This window comes from Kogia breviceps, chromosome 14 (assembly GCF_026419965.1).
Source record: "Kogia breviceps isolate mKogBre1 chromosome 14, mKogBre1 haplotype 1, whole genome shotgun sequence".
In the NCBI taxonomy this organism is placed as follows: Eukaryota; Metazoa; Chordata; class Mammalia; order Artiodactyla; family Physeteridae; genus Kogia; species Kogia breviceps.
Window position 1 is genome coordinate 13624648 of NC_081323.1, and position 24800 is coordinate 13649447.

The 24800-nt window shown below is 42.6% G+C and overlaps 1 protein-coding gene across 5 annotated transcripts in view; it reads right to left on the minus strand.

Annotated features, from left to right (window-relative positions):
* Positions 1-24800, minus strand: part of EYA2 (EYA transcriptional coactivator and phosphatase 2) — a 251291-nt gene that overhangs the window by 68232 nt on the left and 158259 nt on the right. For all 5 annotated transcript variants that reach the window (XM_067013899.1, XM_059038755.2, XM_067013897.1 and 2 more), the window contains 4 exons: positions 22605-22672; positions 20925-21102; positions 10909-11051; positions 4363-4446 (listed from right to left, as the gene is read on the minus strand). In XM_067013899.1, coding sequence (XP_066870000.1) covers positions 4363-4446; positions 10909-11051; positions 20925-21102; positions 22605-22672 — 473 coding nt within the window. The remainder of the gene's footprint in view (positions 1-4362; positions 4447-10908; positions 11052-20924; positions 21103-22604; positions 22673-24800) is intronic.

Sequence of the window (24800 nt, forward strand, 5' to 3'; positions counted from 1 at the left end):
TGAGCCAATGAGATTCAAGCCTGGGAGTTGTGCTGGAATTTGGGAAGTACGTCTTCTTTTTCAGTTGGGATTTCTGAGAAGGATTTGCCACATGGAAAAAGTTAGCTGAGGGATGCAGAAAGACCAAGCCCTAAGAACACCGCTTGAGCTTCTGGATCCAGCCCAGGCTGAATCCCATTACCTCTGGGTTTTTCAATTATTGTCATCTAATAAATTCCCTTTGTAGCTTAAACACTCCGTCCTTCAAGTTGAGAGTCCCACTTGATACCAGCTATTAATAATGGGTTCCATGTGGCTGCAGCTATTGGAAGAGCACAAAGAGAAAGAGATGTGGGCCAAAAGTCAAGGCCATGAACTTAAGTTCCATTATGAATACCCTGACTACATAACCTCCCTGTGTCTCAGTTATTCTGTCTGCAGAATGGGGCTCACACTCCTCTACGTCCTCTCCTCTCCTCTGTCTTCCAAGTTTATAGCTGTAGCCCAGACCTCTCTTTGGAGCTTCAGACCCACAAATATAGTTGTCCTCTAGGTGTCTTGAACAGAACGAATTTTATTTTTCCTCAACAATTTACTCTTTCATTGTTCTTCCTCTTACTAATGGTACTTTGTGCTAGAAAATGCTAGCTGTCCTCTAATATCCCTTCTTCCTTTCTCCCTCTCAGAATAATAGAATCCCTGAATTTTAATAGAGCACATGACTAGACTACATCTCCCAGACTCCTTTGCAGCTGAAGGTAGCCATGTGATCATGTTCCAGCCAATGGCACGTGAGCAGAAAACAATCTGTGCAACTTTTGGATCTGGCCCTCCAAAGAGAGGGAAAAAAATTAAAATGAAAAAGAGAGAGGTGGACTCCCCTTTTCCTGCTTTCCCTTCTTACTGGCCGGAATGCAGACATGGGGGTGAGCTACGTTTCATCTTGCCAACGAGGGCAATGCTCCAGGAATGGTAAAGAACAAGATGGAAGGGGGTCTCCAATCCTGGTACTGGGTAGCAGCCTTACCAGCCTGAACTGCTTATGCCTGGACTACAAGGTGAGAGGAATAAACTTCTACCTTGGTTAAGCCATGGTTAGTTTGGGTCTCTCTTAGGGTGGGCTGGATTTAGGAAAACCAACCAACCAACCAACCAACCTCATTACTCACTTAAAAGAGCTGGAGGAGTAGAAAATTCTAGAAGAGGAATAATGATGGCACTGGAGACCTGGGGGCTCCAAGAGCATCTCACCTGAGTTTTCCCTGGACATCCTGGGAACACCCAGAGAGGCAAGTGCACCTGAGGTCTACCTCTCGTTATCTCCTGGATGACCTCACTCTCTCTGGGCCTCAGTTTCTCCTACTGTACCATGGAGACTAATAGACGTGATGGTCTCCCAGGTCCTTCCAGCTCTGACCTTCAGTGGTTCTGTAATTTTAGGATGGATGTTGAAACTCAGATGCCAATGGGGTCAGGAGGGTCCCCTAAACAGGCCAGGTGGGGCTGTGGATAGGCTGGAGAGTGTATCCCCCCGCTAATTGGGCAGCTGCTACTCAGCCCCTGCTGATTGCTGCCACATGGGAATGCAGGATTGCTAGGTTTTCTAATTTTTCAAGAAGACTTGGAAATTGCAATTGTTTTGGTCTGTGCAATCTCCTGATTTTTAAAATGTTGGCGACAAATTCACATTTTTTTGAACACTCTAGGGGCCAAACACAAATGTCCGCAGGCAGAATTTGGCAGGTGGCCCCTAGTTAGGAATTTTTTGTTTTGATACTATTTTCTATCCTACCTACCTTCATTCACCAAATATTTATTCAATGCCTACTGGGTGGGGGGCACTGTTCTATGCTCTGGGGACAAAGCAATGAACAAAACAGAAAAAGAAAGTGCCTGTCGTCATGTTGCTTTCATTCTAGAGGATCATCCTGATTCATTTTCCCAACAAGTATGTATTGAGCAATCTGGTCCATGCACTGTGCTTAGTTGGGTTGATAAAAAATGTTCACGGTCTCTGTCCTCAGGGCACATACAGCTTAGAAGGGAGACAGAAAATAAGTGCATAATTATAATATAAATGAAAAATAGAGTTATGGGGAGAGATGCAATTTAGATGGGGGTGGGAGTGGTTAGGAAAGTCCTCTTGGAGGAAGCTACCCTGAAAATGGGAACTGAAAGATAAGTATGATTTAACCTAATATCTGAACTTTCTAGAACATTCTAGATTATAGAAGAAGTTTCCAGTGTGCCCCTCTTCTGTGTCCTCTCAACATGCAGAGGCTTACTCCTGTTAGGACCTGTGATTCCCTGCCCTAGGGTTTTCATGGGACAGGCCAGGACAGGGAATTACCCCCCCCCCAGAAAAAGCCCTCAACCCACGATGGAAGGGAATGTGTAGATAAATATCCCAGCACACTTGCTCATTGGGGGAGTCAATTCTGAGGTGTGTTCCAGAGCAGCCGGGAGGTTCCCGGTGGTTCTGAGTCCCAGGTGTCTGCAGCCATAGCTATTTACGTACCCTGTACTGGCTGCCTTCCCTTCCCCGCCTCACTTCCCCCACTCTGCACCTAGTGCTCCCTGGGATCACCCCTCAACGAAACTACCAGCACTCACTCCTGGTCTCAGGCTCTGCTTCTGGGAAAAACTCAGAAGAGATGGGATAGACGGTGGCAGGTTCCAAGGACAAAAGGCAACTCAGGACAAGTAAGAGAAAACAGGGCTGGAGAGCAGGGCAGGAGCCAGCTCATGAAGGGCCTTGGAGGCTGGGCTTAGGGTTTGTCAATGGGGAAGCCACTGACGATTTTTCAGTAGAAGAGAGACCAGGCTTGTATTTTAGGATGACCCCTCTGTAGGGGCTGGAAAGGGCAAGAGTGGAGACCAGACAGCTGGAGGGGAAGGTGATGGGATTGGAGGGAGCTGGCTGGTGATACGTGACAGGGACCAGGTGCCATGGGGCCCAGAACAGAGCTCTGGGCTTTGTCCCTGTCTTGAACGAGCCTGTAACTTGGTTTAAAGAGTGGTAGTGAGACACAGACACAAAAATCTTAGCCTAGACTACAACAAAGCCCTACGCAATCCATGGGAACTGAATTGTTGCACGAAGCTGTGGAACTTCTCAAAGGGTAAGAAGAGTGAAGGAATGGTTCTTGGGGGGCCAGTAGCTTTATTGGGGGTGGTTAAAAACCATAGAACACCCAGACTGGGTGGGCAACTCACTCCTGCAGCCCCTTTGGGGAAGCCCAGTTTTTTTGCACTAGCTGCCAAGTCTGCTCCGGTGCTTTCAGCAGCTCTGGACTCTGCCATCCTTTACCTAAGCTGTGCACACTCCAAAAATGCATGCCGGATTTCCCGCAGGCACTGCTAGACATATTAACGGCATTCCTCCTCGGCAAGAGATTTCTGCACCACCAACACCATTTTTATATTCTTTACAACATAACGGCAGACGATAAATCTATCTTGCTAATTATACATCCAGCTTGTTATAACCCTCATAAAAAACACGAGCAGCTGGAAAAGCCATGAGGTGATGTCAAATCATATTCCTGGGCTCTAAACAGAAACAGAAATATTTTCCAGGAGCTGGTGAGTCTCATGGTTCCCACTCGTGTGTGGAAGCAGCTGCCAACAGGTCGCTTACCTCGGATGAGCTGACGGTGCGTCTGTCCCCTAAAGCCCCGCCCTGCCACCTCTACCTGTCTCCCTGAAGAGACAGCAGACGTCTGGAGCATCCGCATGTGGTTTGATACTAAGCCCACGGGATCGGCAGGGTTGGGGTTTCAGCGGTTGGGTTCATTTTTGCATTATTAAGGGCGTTTTGACATTTCTTGCATGGACCACCAGTCAACAGACAGCATCTGCCCGGAACTCTGACTGGATGGTTCCCCGACATAATTTGTCGGTGATACATTTGCAAAGCTGTTGCTAAGATCCATGCTGGAGCTGACAAAATGCCTCCCCCTTGTCTCAGAAAAATGGAAGGAAAATTAAATTCATCTGCCGGAGACATTAAAATAAACAACAGGGAAGAAGAAAAGTACTTTACCTTGTTTTTCAGCTAGGATTACTGGGTTTGGCTGAAGCATCTCTTAGCCCTCTTAGGAGGAGGGAGACAGCCGAAGACTACAAGCTTATATCCTATCAAGTGGATGTTGAATGTTTCATGTGTTGGAAGAAAAGGCATGGGAGACAATGGGAGAAGCTAATTAAAATTTCACATGTCAAGGGAAGATTCCCTAGGCCTTCCAAAGCCCGGCTGATGCAAAGGGGCAGCTTGTTGGAGAAGCTGTCGTATCAACTGCCCTCACAATTCCCAAGACAAACCAGCTGGACAGACTGTCACGTTGAAAAAAAGAAAAAAAAGGAGACAAAATGGATTCTTACCTTCCCGTATCTGGAGGCAAAAGTCCCCGTGAGTAAGGAGTGAAAAATAATTATTGTCTCATCCAAGTCCCACACGAACACACGCTGTGATGAAAGAGAGGGAGAGAATGGAGACAAATGCACTTGCTTGCATTTGACTTAATGTCTGCAGAAATTAATTCCCTGGGAGGAAAAAGATGTCTTGAAAAACATTATCTTTAAGTTATAAAACATGTGACTCACGCATGTATCCGCGAGTCCCCATTCAACCTCAGCTGTGTAAAATATATTCTGATGGCCAATTTTTTGGGTTCCTATCAACCCATAGATGCCAGAACCAAGACGCCTGTTCTTGCCTTTCACATAAAAGCTCAAAAAAGGACTTCAGTCCAAAAACAATAAAAATCATATAACTCATTTGACAAAATGAAATACTACCATTTTACGTTCACTGCTCACCGTAAGCCCAGCTACTTCTAAACATTTCTGTTTTTAGCAGTTCTGCTGATTACCTTTATAACTCTAAATAACATACTTTTACTTATTGATTTGCCAACTTTAAACATCTTTTGACTGGGTAATGTGAAAGATGAGGGTTTAGCTCATGGTAAATCTCCCCCATTTCTCCAGAATTTTATATTTTTCACATATGCGAACCCCTCTATTTCCAATTCCCATCAGCACTGGATATTTTCTCTTGGCTAAAACAGCAAACCCAATATGGAAAATATGGACATTGGTGTCCCTACCCTTTCCTACTACCTCCTCGCCTCTTGAATAGCTGAGCTTTAGCCTCTCTTTTGCATTGTCAATGTGGATAAACTGGTTTGTGCATTGGGTTTTATAATTGTACTTAAGACTTCTGTGCTCTGTCTATATGTTGATTTTAAAAGTTGGTACCCAGTATAGAGCATTTATGTACATCTTGTGATTACTATTCACTGCAGACCGAACTAATGTGCTAGGATTTCACTTCCTTCTCTATGTATCTAATGTCGTAACTCCAGAGCCACTTTAAGGAGACTGTTCCTACCACCAAGGTCATGTGTATTCCTCCTTTCTTGTACTCCATCCTGATTAAAATCGTGCCATATCTCAGTTTGTTCATAGGAATCATGCCTGTCTGGAATAACTTTCTGTTTTTGCTGGAGCTTATTAATTGCTTTAATTCTATTCTTGTTTCCAATGACATACCTTCAGCAGAATTTCAAATTCAGCCACACCCTATATATCAAAGATGTTCTTCCTCTGTGACAGAATGTTCCAATGTGGACTGGATCATCTTCAGGCTTGTTACATAGCTAGCATCCTGAGACTTCCCTTTACTGCATTTCTGGGTCAGATCCACTGTGTTCTGGATCCCAAGTCTCTTGCTTGGTTTTCTTCCTTGTTTTGCTTGAGTACATCCTTAAGTTGCTTCTTCTGAAAGGAGCATGGAAAGTAACCTTCCTGCATTTTTGCTAATCTGATCATGTCTTTATTTTGCTCTAAGGTTCCTCTGGGTGCAGAATTCCAATTGGAAAATAATGCCCTCTAGATCTTTGAAAGAATCTGTCTTGCGTCAAGCATGATTAATGAGAAGTCTGGTGTTTCACTGATCCTCAGTTCTTTACAGGTTTTACTTTTTCTCTCTTTGGATTTTTTAGGCTCTTTTCTTTATTATACTTGGTATCCTCAAATCCCATGAGGATATATCTAGATTTTGTCTTTTTTCATTCATACTGTTCAGCACTCAAACATTTCTCAAGCCTGTTTCTTTAAATATTGTCTTCCTATCTTTCCCATTGTTACATCTTTCTGGAATTCCCAATAGACAAATTAGATCTTTTGGATTGATATTGCTTATCCTTTAAAAACAGTGTTCTGTAATTTTGTCTTTTTGATCTATGTTCTCAGAGATTTCTTTAACTTTCTCTTTCAACCTTTCTATGAAACTTAAAAAAAATTTATTTATTTATTTATTTATTTATGGCTGTGTTGGGTCTTCGTTTCTGTGCGTGGACTTTCTCTAGTTGCGGTGAGCGGGGGCCACTTTTCATTGCAGTGCGCGGGCCTCTCACTGTCGCGGCCTCTCGTTGTGGAGCACAGGCTCCGGACGCGCAGGCTCAGTAGTTGTGGCTCATGGGCCCAGCTGCTCCGCGGCATGTGGGATCTTCCCAGACCAGGGCTCGAACCCGTGTCCCCTGCATTGGCAGGCAGATTCTCAACCACTGCGTCACCAGGGAAGCCCACCCTTCTATGAAACTTGATTCTCACTATCATTTAAAAATTTACAGTAGCTTTTACTTTGTCTCTGAGTGTTCCTTTCCCAATAGCCTGCACTTCTTTTTTCGTGGATACAAGACCTCCTTGAATCTTTATAAGAAAACCAATCAGAATTTTTCTAAGATCTTTTCTGTTTCTTAAATTACCTCTCATAGTTTATCCTATTCATTTATCTTGGCCTCAATGTTTTATACTGCTGGTTTTCATAATTTTTTCTGGTGATCATTATTTTTAAAAATAAAAGGCCTGTGTGATCATTTATGTAGCTGGTGTTGGGGGCAGCAAAGGCACCTACTCAGTCTACCATCTTGAATGGGCCACCTTGGAAAACTCTCTGGGGGTCAGTGATTGTATTTACACATTTGTAATGCCTTTAAAAGTAAAGAGAAAAGTAGTATCTAGAAGGAAAAAGGTCAATTAATACAGGTTTTCAAAACAATTAGTAGACTTGAATATTATTTTGTGAATTTTTTTTTTTTTTGCCTCATGTGTCCATCTTGGCATCTCCCAATTCACTCCACTGGCCCAACTCCTTGCAAAAGTCCATTTTTACATGGAAATGATTCATTTAAGATAATTAGACAGCCATAAGTTTTTACTTATTCATTCAGAAACAATTTTTAGTGAATATTATTTGAATCTTATTTTGTGAATTCTTTGATCTTTTACATTTACGTGTATGTAAATGCTGGGTCATGATAATAAGTATTGTTCTTATTATGGGTCGTGGTTAAAAAAAAAGTTTGAAAACCACTGTTTTTGAAGAGAGCTTCTGGGGTTTAAATACGCTAAATCCTAATTTATCTGAACTAACTAGGCTGGATCAGTTAAACAGAAATTTTGGTAAGAGAATTCTTTAAAAAATCAAGTAATTTCAAATTTAATGCAGACTCCTTAATTTACTGACTATATCCTCTCTGAAGAGGGTCTGTCCCTCTTCCCCACTAGTCCACCATTCTATCTCCCTGTGTTAGATTCTCAGTGGGTATACTGTTCCTGGTGGGCACTCTGCTCGTGACCCTAACTCTTTAGCCCACCAGGGTTTGGGCCAGGGGTGGGCCCCTAACCCCAGCTGGGTCAGAGGCCTTTCCTTGGGAACTCAAAATTGAGACCTGGAAAGAAATTCATTGTCTTTGGGTGGCTGTTGGTAGCAACGTGAGCTGAAGGACAGGGAAGACTAGTTTGCAGAGAGAGAGGAACAGAGGGGTGAAAGATGGAAACATGACCCAACACTTTTGCAGGACTTGGTTTTAGTTAGAAGTAGAGTGAGGGGCCTGGAGGAGAGTCATGCCCACTGAAAAGACACTACCGCTTGGGGATTCTAGCACCTACACTGTGGAACACAGGGAGAGAAGTTGTAAATGCGTTTCCTTGCCCCTCCTACCTTCTGGTTCCAATATCTTGCTGACACCCTCTGTACCCTTGGCTCTTGGGTTCTAAGAGAATCCCTGTATCCTTAAAATAAACTCTGCTTTTTCACTTAAGCTAGCTCAAGTTGGTTTCTGGCAGCTGCAGTTGAGGGATTTTAACTAATACATACTCAGAATTTTCCTCCTTTCCACTTCTCTACCTAATTTCTCTCTCGTGGGGTGCAGCCATTAGCAACAGTTCCCAAGACTTAAGAGGTGCGACCCATGCAAAACCTGTGTGCTGATATTGAGCACGGCAGTGAAACACAGCTCACACCTTTTCAACTGTTCCTGCCCAGTGGTACTTACTCTGGAATCAAGAAGCAGATGTTTCCAGAATAATATCACCCCATAATACTTCCATGCCCCCCTGCCCCCTTCTCAGCTTAATGGAAAAGTGTCTCTCCGCCCCCACTGTCCCCTACCAAGAGCAGAAACCACGTCAGGTGATCGAATACAGTTTTTAAAAATATTAAAGTACATGTTGCTCTCCAGGATTTCTATAGCTCTGCAACTTCAAGCTGGTAGAAAATCCTCAGGCATCTGGGAAGGCAGAAAGCAAGGGTGATCAAGAGTCAGTAAATTTTCTTCTAGCCTTGTGCGAAGGCCTAATCCCCCTGAAGGGTTTGTGCCAAGTCTCCTTGGTTTTAGAAGGTGGTGGCTTTAAGAATTAGAGGAAAGGCAAGAACAGAATCCTCTGGACCGAGAAGAGTCCCATGAGCCGTGGGAATGCTTGCTCTCCGGCAGGTCCCGAGGGCAGTCGAGCTCACAGAAGAGATGGCCGTGTATACCAAGTATAGGGGATGAGCATGATGTTCAAAATATGTAACACTTTCTAGGATGATGGGAACAGACACCAGCCATAAACAACTGCTACTGCTCTCTTAGTGAATACTGGCTGACTAGCACAGCTCTACTAGTGACACTGGCTAGCTAGTACAGCCCTACCAGTGAATACTGGCTAAATATCAAGTGTCTTGGTATTGGCTATTTGTTGTTGGGGTCCCCAGCATCCATCTCCTTCTTAGAAGGAGCATCTCGATTTTCTTTTCCCTTTGTGTGCTATCTCGGTGTGACTCTCAATCAGGGGCGTGAGGATCCAGGCCAGGCCGATGGGATGCTGCCTCCTTGGAATCGGACATCAAGTGACATGGCGCTAGAATCTCAAATATCTCTCTCTCCAGAAGGGGCCGGCACCCTGAAGGTTCCCCAGATTCCCCAGCGTGGCCTTTGTTACTATTCTTTCTAACCTTGGTTGTTATCACTTCCTCTCCATGCCGTTCCCTCCCAGTAGATCCTTTTTTGCTTAAGTAACCAGAATTGGTTTCTGTTGCTTGCAACCAAAGGATCGTAGCTAATACTCCAATGTTCTTACTCTCAACAAGGATTTCTATGCCCAACATATGGCATGGAGACCCCAGAGAACAGCTGGACTTTCAGTGACCACTGCAGGTACTGACAATGAAAAAGGCAGCAGCCACCAAGCCACAATGGACAAAAGAGGCCATTATTCTGTTTTCTGAGACCACTTGAACCCTGAGATTCTCATATAATTCTGGGAGGGGAAAGGCCCCAATAATGAAATGGAATTTCCTACCACCCTGGTGGGTGGGGACTCAGAGTCAAAATGACACTGATTTTAAGGAAATGATGAAAATGGTATTTCTTAGGCTGAGTTTGCCAGCTGAACTTTGTAGCTGCTACATAATTTGTAGAGGATTATCAACAGGGATGTGATGATGCTGCATTTGGATATCTTGACAGTGACTCAAGCTTTGCCAATACTACCCATGTATACCCATGGCACACTCAAGCCAGCGAAATGACTGCCTTTAGCAAACAAGTATGAACTCGTGCATGTGCCCATTTTTCTCCCTTGATAGGTAACAGTTGCTTCTGTCTGTTTTGGGGGCATCCATCTTGCCTCTGTCCCTTCTAGTGGTCTTCCCCATCTTTCATGCATGCTGTTCTTTTTTGTTTGTTTGCTTGGGAAAATGTCAGTACCTGACCAATAACCCCACACTTGCTTTATTATAATAAAGATTGGTGCATCCCTTAGACCAGTAGCTCTCAGCCTGGGTTGCATTGGAATCACCTAGGGAGCTGAAACATACTGACACCTGGGTCCCACCCCCAGGGAATCTGATTTAATTGATCTGGGCTTGAGAATGAAGGTTTCTCAAAGCTCCCCAGGAGATTCTCATGTGCAGCCCCAGATTGAGAACCACCGAGAAACTCAGAATTACAGAAATGATGCAGACTTATTTGAGCCAGCCTCCTGTCTTCAGGTAGATAAATATCTAAGCCATAGTAGAATCACTAGGGGAACTTTCAGAACTCCCTGAAATGTCTAGTTAATTAGTCTGGGATGGGGCCTGGGCAGCTGAATTTTAGAAAACATCCCAGGTGATTCTATCATGTAGCCAAGGGTAAGAATCACTCTAACCCAGTGGGGAAGGTCCACTGTCCAATGTCATCTTTACTGGAGGCTCTCAAAGTGTGGTGCCCAATGCACATCAGCATTGTCTAGGAATTTGTCGGAAATATGAATTCTCAGGACCTGCCCCAGATCTACTGAATTGGAAACTCTGGGGGGTGGCCCCAGCCGTCTGGGTTTTCACAGGCCCCCCAGGTGATGTTGCTGTGGCTCACATTTGAGAACCACCCATCTTTACCATCTCTAGGGTCACTTTTCCTAGCCTGGTCAGTCAACAGTGCTTCTGCATGGCCAACCGAATTCTTCCCTCCTTTTCATCAGGGCCCTTTTCTCTGTTCCTGCACTTTGTGAACACACAGGGCCATTCTCCCCAAGACAGAACTCTGCCCGACGCCTCCTGTTCTGGCCACATGTGGAGATGACATTCACCAAGTCAGGCAGAAGCCTCTGAGTTACCTCAATCTCATTGTCCCCTGCTGGGGAGGGGTCACTGCTCCGCTTAGACCGGCCTCGGAGCTTCCCGTCAGAGGCCCGGTGCGGCCTGTCTGTGTCTCCCTCTTTTGCTGGCGTGGAAGGTCCATTGTGCGTGTTATATTCACCTGGCGTAGGAGAGGGAAGGGCAGACGTATCAGAGGCTTGGCTGAGTGTGTCCTCCCACGAACTACTACACCAGAACCATCTAACTCCAAAGTGGGAGGTCCCCAAGGCAGCAGCGAAGGCAAAAATCACGCAGAATCAAAATTACTCTTGAAAGTGCCTTAAACCGCCCATTCATAATCATTCATACATCCAGCAAAGATTTACTGAGTAGGTATGGTTCCAGGCACTGGTTCCATAGCACCTAAATTCTAGAGAGAGGAGAGACACATTAGACACCCAAGTAAATATATAAGATGCCAGGTGGGGACATGTGTTAGAGAGAATTGACAAATCGGATAAGAGTGCAGGAGTGCTGGGAGGTTACTAATTTTTGTTTGTTTGTTTGCTTTACATCTTTATTGGAGTATAATTGCTTTACAATGGTGTGTTAGTTTCTGCTGTACAATGAAGTGATTCAGCTACATGTATACCTATATCCCCATATCCCCTCCCTCTTGCGTCTCCCTCCCACCCCTCTAGGTGGTCACAGAGCACCAAGCTGATCTCCCTGTGCTGTGCATAGGGGAGGCCTCATGGATAAGGGGACCATGGAGCAGGGATCTGAGAGAAGTGAGGGCGGGGGCAGCTGGGGAGCTACAATTCCAGTGAATGGAGTTTTGTGTTTACAACTGTCTATATATCCTAAAGCCTGAGAATGTCTAGACCAACAGAAGGAAGAAAATAACATATATATATATATACACATATATGTAGCTGGGCATCAAACTCTTCTACCTTTAAGAGATCCCTCCCTTGGGGTGAATGGGGAATGTATGCAGAGAATTCTCTAGGTTCCTATCCCTAGGCGGCTTGCTCCACTTTCTCTACTAAAAGCAAGTCATTTAAGCACTTGTTAAGAAAGTTGTCAATTTGAGATTATATAGGCAAAAGCGTCCAGCACAGGGCTGGCAATTAGGAGATGCCAGTAAATGATTTAAATTGTGTTCTGGCTTGACTAGACCTACATACACATGAGGATCAGTGAGAATGTGCAGGGCCGACGGTGGGCACCTGTGGCTTCTCATCAAGGTGGTGTTTCCGGACACGGTGTACTGAGAGGCTGCCGGGGTCCTGCCCTTGGGCAATTGTCTAATAATCCTGAATGAACAAGTGGGCAGCACTTGTTCCCAGCACTCAGGTCCCAAAGCCAGCATCAAAGTTGTGTTGTTTTTTAAGCACAGAAGTTTTATGTTTTTTTGTTTTTTGTTTTTGTTTTTCCTGGTACGCGGGCCTCTCACTGTTGTGGCCTCTCCCGCTGCGGAGCACAGGCTCCGGACGCGCAGGCTCAGCGGCCATGGCTCACGGGCCCAGCTGCTCCGCGGCATGTGGGATCCTCCCGGACCGGGGCACGAACCCATGTCCCCTGCATCGACAGGCGGATTCTCAACCACTGCGCCACCAGGGAAGCCCAAGCACAGAAGTTTTAAATACATCTTATTAGACTTTATTATCTTTATTTAACTAACAAGGGAACTGAGGCTTAGTGAGATGATGTAATCCTGTTGTTACCCTGCAGATTAGTGGTAGAGGCAGAAGTAAAATTTGGGCCTGCCCTTGTCCTAGAGTGACAGAACTGTAAACCAGCATGGAACCTTAGAGGACATTCCATCCCACTCTCATCTTACAGCTGCTCGTTTTAGCTCCCAAATGTACCCTGTGGACTCCATCTCTCCTTCCATAATTGCCAGTTCTTGGATCATCGGGGGGAAAATGCTTTTGTATAAAAATGCTTGGCAATGGACTAATTTTTTTCCTACCCTGGAAGGAATATTTCCCTCTAAAACCCAAGGGACTGAATTTTTTTTGGTTAACATTTATAAAACTGCTTAGCAGACTAAGGACATAATAAGAAAAGATGTGATTTTGAGTTGTCAGAACTGTTGGGCTGTCTCCAACTCCCCCCAATTTTTAGGATACAGACTTAGAGATTCCCAAACATCAGACTAGCAAAGACTTTCTTTTGCAGGATGAGGAACAGGCACTAAATAAATTCACAGATGCTTAAGAGTCATAAATAAAGTTTATCCTGATTCACTAGGTAGTTCTAAGGCTAGGGAGGCTTAGAAAACACTTGTTAGCCCCATTAAAATCCAGGCAAATATTAAAAAGAGGAGGAAACACCAGCAGCCTACAAAATGTCCCAATAAGGTGTTATGTAGAGTCAATTTATTAGGGGTGCCAAAAAGAGCATCCCTTTCTGACCATATACATTCTTGAGAATGAAGGGTCAAAATTCAAGGTCAAAGTCAGAGGTACACGTGCTAGAGCAATTTATAGGAATCTTTCTTGGAGTCATTTCCCTCTTTATTTCTCCCTTTTTAATGTTTTTACTTCTTTATTTTAACAACTGTATTGAGGTATAATTGACATACAATAAACCACACATACTTAGAGCACACAGTTTTGTAAGTTTTGACGTATGGTCACATCTATGAAACCATCACCACAATCAAGATAACGAACAAATCCAGCACCCAAGAGTTTCCTTGTTATTCCTTTATAGTCTCTTCCTCCTGCTACCCCCCCAGGCAACCATGGATTTGCTTTCTTTCACTATAAATTAGTTTATATTTTTTAGAGTTTAAACAAATGGCATCACTCGGTATGCATGTACACACACGCGCGCATGCGCGTACACACACACACACACACACACACACACACACACACACACACTTGTCTGGCTTCTTTCAGCCAGCATAACTGTTCTGAGATTCAATCCATGTTGTCATGTATATCAATAGTTCACTCCTTTCTGTTGCTGAGTACTATTCTATTGTGTGGATGTATCACCATTTGTTCACCTGTTCACCTGGGGATGGACATTTGGGTTGATTCTAGTTTTTGGCTGGACTAAATAAAGCTTTTATGAACAGTCACTCATCAATCTTTGTACAGACATAAGCTTTCTTCTTATGAGAGAGCATGATTACTAGGATACACGGTAAGTCTACGTTTGACCATTTTTTTTTTTTTAATATTTATTTGGTTGCGTCAGGTCTTAGTTGCGGCAGGTGGGCTCCTTAGTTGTGGCTCGTGGGCCCCTTAATTTTGGTTCGCCGGCTCCTTAGTTGTGGCATGCGGACTCTTAGTTGCGGCATGCATGTGGGATCTAGTTCCCGGACCCGGGATCAAATCCGGGCCCCCTGCATTGGGAGCACAGAGTCTTATCCACTGCACCACCAGGGAAGTCCCTAAGTTTGACTTTTTAAGAAACTGCTAAGTTGTTTTCCAAAGTGGTTGTACCATTGCACATTCCCACCAGCAGGGTTAAGGGAGTTCTAGTTGCTCTGCAACCTTGCCAGCCTTTGGTATGGTCAGTCCTTGTAATTATAGCCTTTCTAGGGGGTATGTAGTAGTATCTCACTGAGGATTTAATTTGCATTTCTCTAATGACTAATGCTAAGCATCTTAATCATGTGCTTTTTTTGCCATGCCTATATCTTCTTTGGTGAAATGTCTATTCAAGTACTTTGCCCATTTCTTTATTGGGTTACTTGTTTTCTTATTATTGGTTTTGAGAGTTTTAAAAAATACATTCTGGATGGTTAATTTTATGTCAACTTGACTGGGCCAAGGGAGGCCCAGATGGCTAGTAAAACATTATGTCTGGGTGTGTCTGTGAGGGGTATCTCCAGAAGAGATAAGCATTTGACTCAGTAGGCTGAGTAGAGAAGATCTGCCCTAACCAATGTGGGTGGGCATCATCCAATCCATTGAGGGCCCAAATAAAACAAAAAGGCATAGGAAGGGCAAATTCTCTCTCTTCTTGAGCTGGGACATTCATCTCCTGCCCTCAGACATTGGAACTCCCAGTTCTTGGGCCTTCTGACTCAGACCGAATTATACTATTGGCTTTTCTGGTTCTCCAGCTTGCACAAGGCAGACTGTGGGACTTCTTGGCCTCCATAACCACATGAGTCAATTCTTATAATAAATCTCTCTATATATCATCTATATCTACATCTATATCCTACTGCTTCTACTTCCCTGGAGACCTCTAACTAATACAACTTACTTTATCATATATATGTTTTGCAATTATATTTTTCTGGACTGTGACTTGTCTTTTCATTCTCCTAACAGTTGTCTTTTGAAGAGCAAAAGTTTTAAATTTCCATGAAGTCCAATTTATATCAAATATTTTTTCCTTTCAGATCATGCTTTTAGTGTTATATATGAGAATCCTTTGCCTAACCCCAAAGCACAAAGATTTTCTCCTGTTTTCTTATATGAGTTTTATATTTAGGTCTATGCTGTAGTTTGTGTTAATTTTTGTATGTCATGTGAGGTATGTACTGAGGTACAGTTTTTTCTGGATATAGATATCCAGTCGTTTTAGCATCTTTTGTTGAGAAGACTATCCGTTATTGCTTTTGAATCTTTGTCAAAAACATTCATATACATGTGGTTTATTTCTGCACTCTCTGTGCTGGTCCACTGATCTACTGATCTACTGGTCTAGTCTATCTTTATGTTAATACCATACTGTCTTGATTACTGTGGCTTTGTAATAAGTCTTAAAGTCAGGTAGTGTTAGTATTCTAATTTTGTTCTTCTATATCAGGGTTGTTAAGGCTATTCTAGGTCCTTTGTACTTCCATATGAAGTTCAGGACCAACTTGGCAGTATCTACAAAAAAAAAGCCTGGGATGTTGACAGAGGTTGTGTTTGATCAATTTGTAGAGAATTGATATCTTAACAATATTAAGTCTTCTGACCTGTGAATGAGATATATCTCTTCATTTACTGAAGTCTTCTTTAACCTCTCCCAGTAGTGTTTTGTAGTTTTAAGGGTACAAGTATTGCACATCTTTTGTCATATTTATCCCTAAATAGTTCATATTTTTCAATGCTACTGTAAGTGGCATTTAAAAATATTCTATTTCCTACTGCTTGTTGTTAGCATATAGAAATACACTTGGTTTTTATAGTACCCTGCAACATTGCTAAACTCATTTTTTAGTTCTAGCAGCTTTTTGTAGATGCTATCTGATTTTCTCCATAGGTGATCATGTCATTTTACTTATTTTTACTTCATAAAGTTTTGATTTTTTTTTCTCCAATGTAGATGACTTTCATTTATTTTTCTTCCCTTATTGCACTGCCTAAAACCTCTAGTATAATGCTGAATAGAATTGGTAAGAGTGGACATCCTTGTCTTGTTTCTGGTCCTAGGTGGGTAGCTGTAGGTTTTTTGTAGCTGTCCTATTTTAGTCAGTTTGGGCTGCTATAAAAAAATACCACAGACTGGGAGGCTTAAACAATAGAGATTTATTTCTCACAGTTCTGGAGGCTGGAAAGTTCAAGATCAAGGCTCCGGCCAGTTTGGTTCCCAGTGAGACTCCTCTTCTTGTTTTCAGATGGATGTCTTTTTGCTGTCTCCACACATGGTGGGGAGAGAGAGAGATATATCATCTCTCTTGTACCTCTTTTTATTAGGGCACAAATTCCACTTTGAGGACTCCACAGTTATGACCTAATTCCAAAATACCTCCACCTCCAAATACCATTACATTGGGGATTAGGTCTTCAACACATAAATTGTGGGGGGAGGGATATAAACACGCAGTCCACTGCGTGCCTTTTTCTGATAAAGGAAGTTCCTTTCTACCCCTAATTTGGAATTTTTGTCAGAAACAAATGATAGATTTTGTCAAATGTTTTTCTGTGCATCTGTTGAGATAATCTCTTTTTTTTCTTTCAAGTTACTTAATATGGTGAATTACATTAACTTTCAACATCATTAAGATAAACCCCACTTAGTCATGATGTAGTATCCTTTAATATACAGTTGGGCTAATTTGCTAACATTGCGTCTAGAAATTTTGTATCTACGTTTATGAGAAATATTGGTCTGTTGTTTTCTTTTAATGTCTTTGCCTAGTTTTGGCATCAGGGTAATGCATTCCTCATAGAATGAGTTCAGAAGTATCCCTTTCTCTTCAATTTTCCTGAAGAATTAATGTAGAACTGATATTTCTTACTTAAATGTTTGGTAGAATTAATCAGTGAAGACATTTAGGCCTGCCAATTTCTTTGTGGGAACATTTTTAAGAAAAAAAAAATCTCAGTTTATTTAGTAGATATAGGCCTATTTCTTCTTGAACAAGCTTCAGAAGTTTTTGTCCCACAAGGAATTTCTTCATTTCATCTAAGTTGTTGACTATTGCATTGTTAGCTTTTTAATATCTGTAGGATCTGTAGTGATGTCATCTCTCATTTTATTGGTAATTTATATCTTCTCTTTTTTCCCCATATCAGCTTGTGTAGAGTATTATCAATTTTATTGGTCTTCTCAAAGAACAAAGTTTTGATTTCAATGATTTTCTCTATTGCTTTTCTGTTTTCAGATTTTATTGATTACCATTCTGATCTTTGTTATTTCCTGTCCTCTACTTACTCTGGGTGTGGTTTGCCTTTCTTTTTCTAGTTTCTTAAGGTGGAAGATAAGATGTTTGGTTTAAAACCTTTCTTCTTTTCTAATATAGGGATTTAGTGCCACAAATTTCCCTTTAAGGACTGTGTTAGTGACATTCCATAAATTTTGATACGCTGTGTTTCCATTTTCATTAGGTTCAAAATACTTTTAAATTTATCTTTGATTTTTCCTTTGACTTGTGGTGTATTAGCCAGGTTCTTTCTCCAGAGAAATAGAACATATGTGTGTGTGTGTGTGTCTGTGTGTATATATATATATATTTATATCTAAGGAGACTTATTATAGGAATTGACTCATGCAGTTACAGAGGTCAAAAAGTCCCACAATTTGCCACTTCCCAGATGGAGAACCAGGAAAACTGGTGGTATAATTCGGTCTGAGTCTAAAGACCTGAGAACCAGGGGAGCCAATGGTGTAACTCCCAGTCTGAGCCTGAAGGCCTGAGATCCAGGGGTGGGGGATAAGAAAGGGCCCCCCACCGATGTAGGATTTGGAGTCCAAAGGCTTAGAACTAGAAGCCCCGATGTCTCAGGAAAAGATGAATGTCACAGCTTAATAAAAGAGAGAGAGATCACTCTTCCTCTGCCTTTTTGTTCTGTAAGATGAGCCCTCATTGGATTTAAATGATGCCTGCCTTCATTGGTGGGGGCCATCTCCTTTACTCAATCTACTGATTCAAATACTAGTGTTTTCTGGAGACACTCTCACAGACACACCCAGAAATAATGTTTAACCAGCTGTCTGGGCATCCCATAGCCTGGACAGTTGACACATAAAATTAACCATCACACATGGGTTATTTAGAAGCGTGCTATTTTGTTTCTGAATATTTGAGAATTTTCTGAAAAATCTTCTTGTTATTTATTTCTAATTTAATTCCACTGTTTTCAGAGAACGTATTTTGTATGCCTCGAAACCTTTTAAATGTAATGAGACTTCATGATTTATGGCCCAGAATATGTCTATTTTGGTAAATGTTTCACGTGCATGTGAAAAAATGTGAATTTTGCTGTCAAGTGGAGTGACTTATTGTCTGTTACATCAAGTCTTTTCCCTCTAGTTTCCTCCCTAGAGAAAATGACTGTTAACAGTTTTTTTCCATCCTTCCAGAAATTTCCTATGCAAATATGGGTATTAAACTATACTTATATTTAAAAAAAACTCCAGGATCATATTATACACATAGTTCTGCCACTATTATAGCTTTTCACCTATCACAATAGCTCAGAGAGAGATCCATATTAGTGAAGATATAACTAGCTTACTTATTCTTTTTAACAGATGTATAGTGTGCCAATGGTGGATACACCATCATTTATTTAAGCTGACTCCTATTAATGGATATTTAGGTTGTTTTCAGTCTTTTGCTATGGCAATGCTGCAAAAAACATTCTTTTAATTTAAGTCTTTGTACCTATGTGGGAATTTATCTTTAGGATAAGTTTCTAGAAATAGAATAACTGGGTTAAAGAGTACATGCATTTTCAATTTTGTTAGATGTTGCCAAATTGCATGAAAGAACCTTGCAAGTTTCTTCTTGAGAGATTAAAAAAAATTCCTCCTTCTATTGACTGAGGGAGAAGATCTAAGAAATTTAACATATACTACAACTTCTTTTTAGATAATTTGTAACATACTTAAAAGCTTAAAAAGAAAAAAGTCCTCAAGCAACCACTACTGATTTGTCTTTTCTCTTGAGTAACGTCAGATGTTCAGATTTTGCCCTCTCCATCAGCGAACTGCCCTGCAATCATCTGCAAATTGTTGGGGCTTAATGTAACTGTTAATGCATGTCGATGCAGATGGTGCTGTGGCAGGGCTGGAGGCCAGGGAGGAGAAGAGCATTAGGATACCATATCCAGGCAACGCAAAGAGTGAGCATGATCTGTCGGTAAGATATAAACCTCTTGAGCCTCTGGAATTTGGAGCCAACCACTCAAGCAGATCCTGGATAATTTCAAAAGTGGAGTTTTTATGGGAAATTTTAAGAGCGTGCATAAGCGTGTGCGTGTGTGCGTGGGCAAACGAGTATGCTTAAATGCTGTTCCTTTATAACGGACACTGGGGAGAAGAGGCAAGAGACCTCGGTTATAGCTGACAATTATTTATGTCATTAGATTTTATATGAGCTTGTTAGACACACAGTAAAAACCATCTCAACCACTTATTGTTGAACCTTAGACCAGGGGATAGATGAAGAACAGGGGGAAACAATAAAGAAAAATTTCAAAGACACAATGAGCCTTTATGTTCACTCCTGATGGGGAACAAAAACGACCTTCCCACATAACCCAAATTCTTCGGAAGTAAGTCTTTGGAATCCAGTTCACCATCAAATGATAGATAGATAGTAGCATCTATTGGAAGATTTCCTGCTTATATTTTATTTCTGAAACCAGTGTGGAGAGGCCACATTCTGAAAAGCAGGATGGGCAAAGATAATTCAGGATTACGACAAAGAAGAGTTTGTTACACTTCAGACTCTTCCAAGGAAGCAATTTGGAAATTGGAATGTGGGTATTAGGCATTTTTTCTATACTCTGGGATGAGGTCACAATGACCAAAATCAATGCTCAAACCCTAAACGTCCTTCAAAGTTGACTTAAAAATGCTTGGCCACATTGTCTCCATTTGTTACCAAACCAATGTTATCTAACTCACCCCAACTGATGGAAAATACAAGGGCTAAAAGCAACAGCTGCATCCAGAACTTCAGGAACAAAGAGGTGAGTCTTCACTATTGTTCTTTCTCTAGCCATGAACCAATAAATATTTATTGACTGAACGTTCACAAACCATCATGCTCGTTCAGCTTCTACAAAGCCCCAGAAACAGGAGGTTTCAGAAAAGAAGCAAAAAGAATAAAATGCAATGATATCTACTATCATTGGATGTTCTAATTTATGGCTGTCATGTTACTTAGTGGTGACGAGCCTAAATCATCTCATAGAAGAGAAGACATGTGCGTAGCAGATTTACGGGAAGAATGAATGAATCCGTAGGCTGGCGAGTTAGCTGCACAGTGATGTACACCACCAAGGGGCCTGGATGTGGAGTCGTGTGTACCCTGTCTAAACGGGGCAGACATTACTCAGCTCCAGCCAAGCACTGTCACTTAATAATGTGGACCTAGGGTGACCAGATTGTCTTTCAAGAGAAGGCAGACATTAGAATTTTTAGGTAAAAATCTGTAACTTTTAAACATGGGTGCAATTAAATACACACACACACACACACACACACACACACACACAGAGAGAAAAGCCAACAAAAGATGAAGTTAGCTCTTGGGTGACCGGTTCATTACAACTGGGACCTATGTCCAGTCCATCCTTCATATAAGAGCTCAGACCACAGCCAGGAATGACCACGTGACAGTGACTGTACTTACCGCCAAGCGACTCAGAACTCTGGCTGGGGACGTTGTGAGGTTCCTCCTGCAGGACGTAGGTGGACGCGGAGAGGGGAGAGGAACAGATGCTGCCGGCTGGGACGTAAGGAGGGCTGTAGGACGAGCTGTAATACTGGGAGTACTGGCTCTGTGGGAAGCCGGGGTAGGAAGGATAGTCCTGGAGAGGGAAACCCATAAGGAAGGCTGTCAGGCTGATGTGGGTAAGGGGCCTCCCGGGCTGGGTCTGTTGTGTCTGTCCCTGTCTCCCCACTACTACAATAAAAGCTCTATGAGGGCTTTTATAAAAATAAAAGCTCTAGGGGCTCTTTATAGAATAAAAGCTCTAGGGGCTTTCCCTAGAAGCAGACCTCCAAGACAAGGATTCAAGTGCAAGTAGCGGATTTGGGGCGTGAAGGAGAGACCAGTTGGGGAGTGGGGAAGCGAGACAGCAAAGGGAGAAGGGAAGGCAGCCAGCACAGGGGCTTCTCCAGTGGGAATTGGAGCTGAATTCTACCAGGGAGATACTGGCGTGGTAGAAAACACATCTCAGAAAGATCTCTCCCCAGGGGCAAGGGAGCTGGGGTATCTATATACCAAGTCCAGCCAGTCTTTGCTTGAGAGATGCTCCCAGGGAACTCCTAATTCCCTGGCACTTCCTGCCTGCTGTATACATTGATTCTAGAAAACAGCCTTGGGCCCAGGGGTACAGAGCCTGTCAGCTAGAGGTCTACAGGTGCACCCTGAGGGACATGCACGTGGCCCTGACAGCGTCCGTCTTGGTCACGGCTGTGCTGGGCACATATGGGCACTCAATAAATACTGGAAAAATTAGTGAACAAATGAATAAGTAATAAAGACCACATACACATACCCTAGAGACTAGGTGATATTTTAGGTTCATGGTGGGGGAGGGGGTGCTGTGCAAACACAGTAGCGCCTACACAGCATTAGGGATCCAGAATCTCCTATGAGGGAGTCCAGGAGATGAAATCGAAGAATGCCAATCTTCTTTATCAAGCTTTGCTTAAACCGACCAGATCGTCCAACTCCCCGACAACAGTCATTGTTTCAAATGTTCGGCCCCACCACAGAGCAGTGCTTCTCAACCCTTCAAGGAGCTCATGGAAGGTTCTTACAGGAAAGGTGCACAAATAGTGCACAGAGTTCCCGTCCACCTTTAGAGGGTTAATTCTTCATTCACTCTCTAAGTGAAACCAAGAGACTCAGACTATTAGCCAGCATCCATCCATCTTCACAGTGTTGACTAAATTCAATCTAACAAGCATTTATAAAGCTCCCACTCTGTGTCGGGCACTCGACACTGGGATGCAGAGGCGAAGAAGATAAAATTTCACCCTGGAGAAGCTTGGGGTCTGGTGAAAGACCACAGGTTACTGCATCCATCCATCCATCCCAGATTCAACAGTCAACGGGTGTCTTAGACTCAGATCAAGATGGAACATATAACGCAGCCCATGTCATCTTGGAAATCTGCCAGCAATTCCAATTTCTCTGCCTCTACACTGTATCTTTCCAGTGGCTGTTGGTACAGTCTGGCCCCTGTGTTCTCCAAATCCGGGGAATCAGAGACACCATTTCTGGTAGGGCTCATAGGTACAAGGGGGCTCTCTGCGTGCCTGGATTTAGGGGGAGTATTTAAGGGTGGGGAGCTCTGCCTACCTGGTGCACAGTTCCAAAGCCAGCTGCGTTGGTCAGTCCATTTGCTCCTTGATAGATCCCTGCTGTGCCTGCAGGAAGGAGGGACAGATGAGGTTTTTTACAGTCAGAGAGGGACATGGAGGAGAAAGACACAGCAGAAAGGTGGGGTCTTTGAGGTCCTCCGACAGGTTGGGATGGAACCTGTGACTCTGGCAGCCTCTCTGAACCTCAGTTCTCTCAACTAATTAATGAATAACATGAATAATATTTTAATTAATAATAAATTAATAATATTAATGAATAAAATATAAATAACACCTTCAAAGGATTCTGGTGAGAAATAAATGAGAGTGCACACAACACAGTTTCTGGTACTCGATAATTATGTTTTAAAAATTATTTATTTAAAAAAATTCTAAATGTACATAACATGAAGTTTACCCTTTTAACCGTTTTTAAAAACTTTAAAAAATTGAAGTATCGTTAATTTACAATGTTGTGTTAGTTTTAGGTGTACAGAAAAGTGATTCAGTTATACATATACACGTATCTATTTTTTTTTCAAATTCTCTTCCCACTTAAGGGGGAACAGAATAATAACTTAGGTTATTACAGAATATTGAGCAGAGTTCCCTGTGCTATATACAGTAGGTCCTTAATCCTGTCTTGATTACTGTAGCTTTATAGCAAGTTTTTTTTTCTTTTTTTTTTTTTTTTTTTTGGTGGTACGCGGGCCTCTCACTGTTGCGGCCTCTCCCATTGTGGAGCACAGGCTCCGGACGCGCAGGCTCAGCGGCCATGGCTCACGGGCCCAGCCGCTCCACGGCATGCGGGATCCTCCCGGACCGAGGCACGAACCCGTGTCCCCTGCATCGGCAGGCGGACTCTCAACCACTGCGCCACCAGGGAAACCCTATAGCAAGTTTTGAAACCAGCTAGTGTAAGTTCTCTAACTTTGTTTTTCTTTTCCAAGATTGTTTTGGCTTCTCAGTATAAACTTGGCATTTACATATTAATTTTTGAATAAGCTTGTCAATTTCTATTGGCTAGAAGAAAGTGGCACAACAGTTTTCAAGAGTATCAACTCAGAATTCTATATCCTTCAGAAATGAAGGGAAATCAATATATTCTAGAATGAAGAAGATCTAAGCGAACTTGTCACTATAGATCTACCCTGAAATAATGGATACAGGAAGTTCTTGAAAGAGACAGGAAATTTTAAAAATTAAAAAAAAAAAAAAAAAAGGAATCTTAACGCATCAGGAAGGAAGAAAGAAAAAGAAAAAGAGTAAAAATACTGTATGGGTAAATAAAGTCTCTTCTCCAAGAGGTTATACCAATAACTCAATATACTAGGTTCATAACAGTTTGCTATTAAATTTTAGGAATTACTTTTTCCAATGTGTTTTATAATTATATAAAACATTGAAATGGTTCTAAAGTCAAATTGACAAAATAAACTAACCATCTCCTTATCCAGAGGGGAGGGGGATTATGTCCCGGGCACTGGGAAGGCAGTGGAGAGGTAAGCTGCCAGTAAGCGCTTCCACTGGGAGCCTGGGGGGCACAGGGAAGGGTTCCGAAATGCCAGCTGGTGAGGGGTGGAGCCAGGGAAGGCTTCCTGGAGGAAATGACATCTAAACTAATCTCTGGAGGATGAGTACGAGTTAGCCAGGTGAAGAGAGCAAGAACCAGGAATACTGCCACACCTGGGCATCCCCTCCTGATCTTCATTACATGTGTAACAGAGAAGAGCAAAATTTGGCTCCATGTTGGATCTGTTTCTTTTACTTTAACCTTTGCTTTTTGTTGCTTTTGTTATTATAATCTGCCTCAGGGAACCTGCCCCTCTGCTGAATACTAAACGAAAGGGTCTTTGTTCAGCTCATAGGGAGACAATCTGACCCTGCCTACCTGTGAATGGCTGCAGAAAAGAAGAAATTAACACCTCCCCACGCCACCAATGCCGACCAAGCCAGGAGATATTTTGCAAGACTAATGGCCTTTTTACTTTACTTTCTCACCTCCTCCCCCTCTCTCTGTTCCATAAAAGAAACTGGCATCCAGACCCCAATAAGATGGTTTTGGGGGACACTAGTCTGCCATCTTCTCCGCCTGCCGGCTTTCTGAATGAAGTCGCTATTCTTGCCTCAACACCTTGTCTCCCGATTTATTGGCCTGTCGTGCGGCAAGCAGAGTGAGCTTGGACTCGGTAAC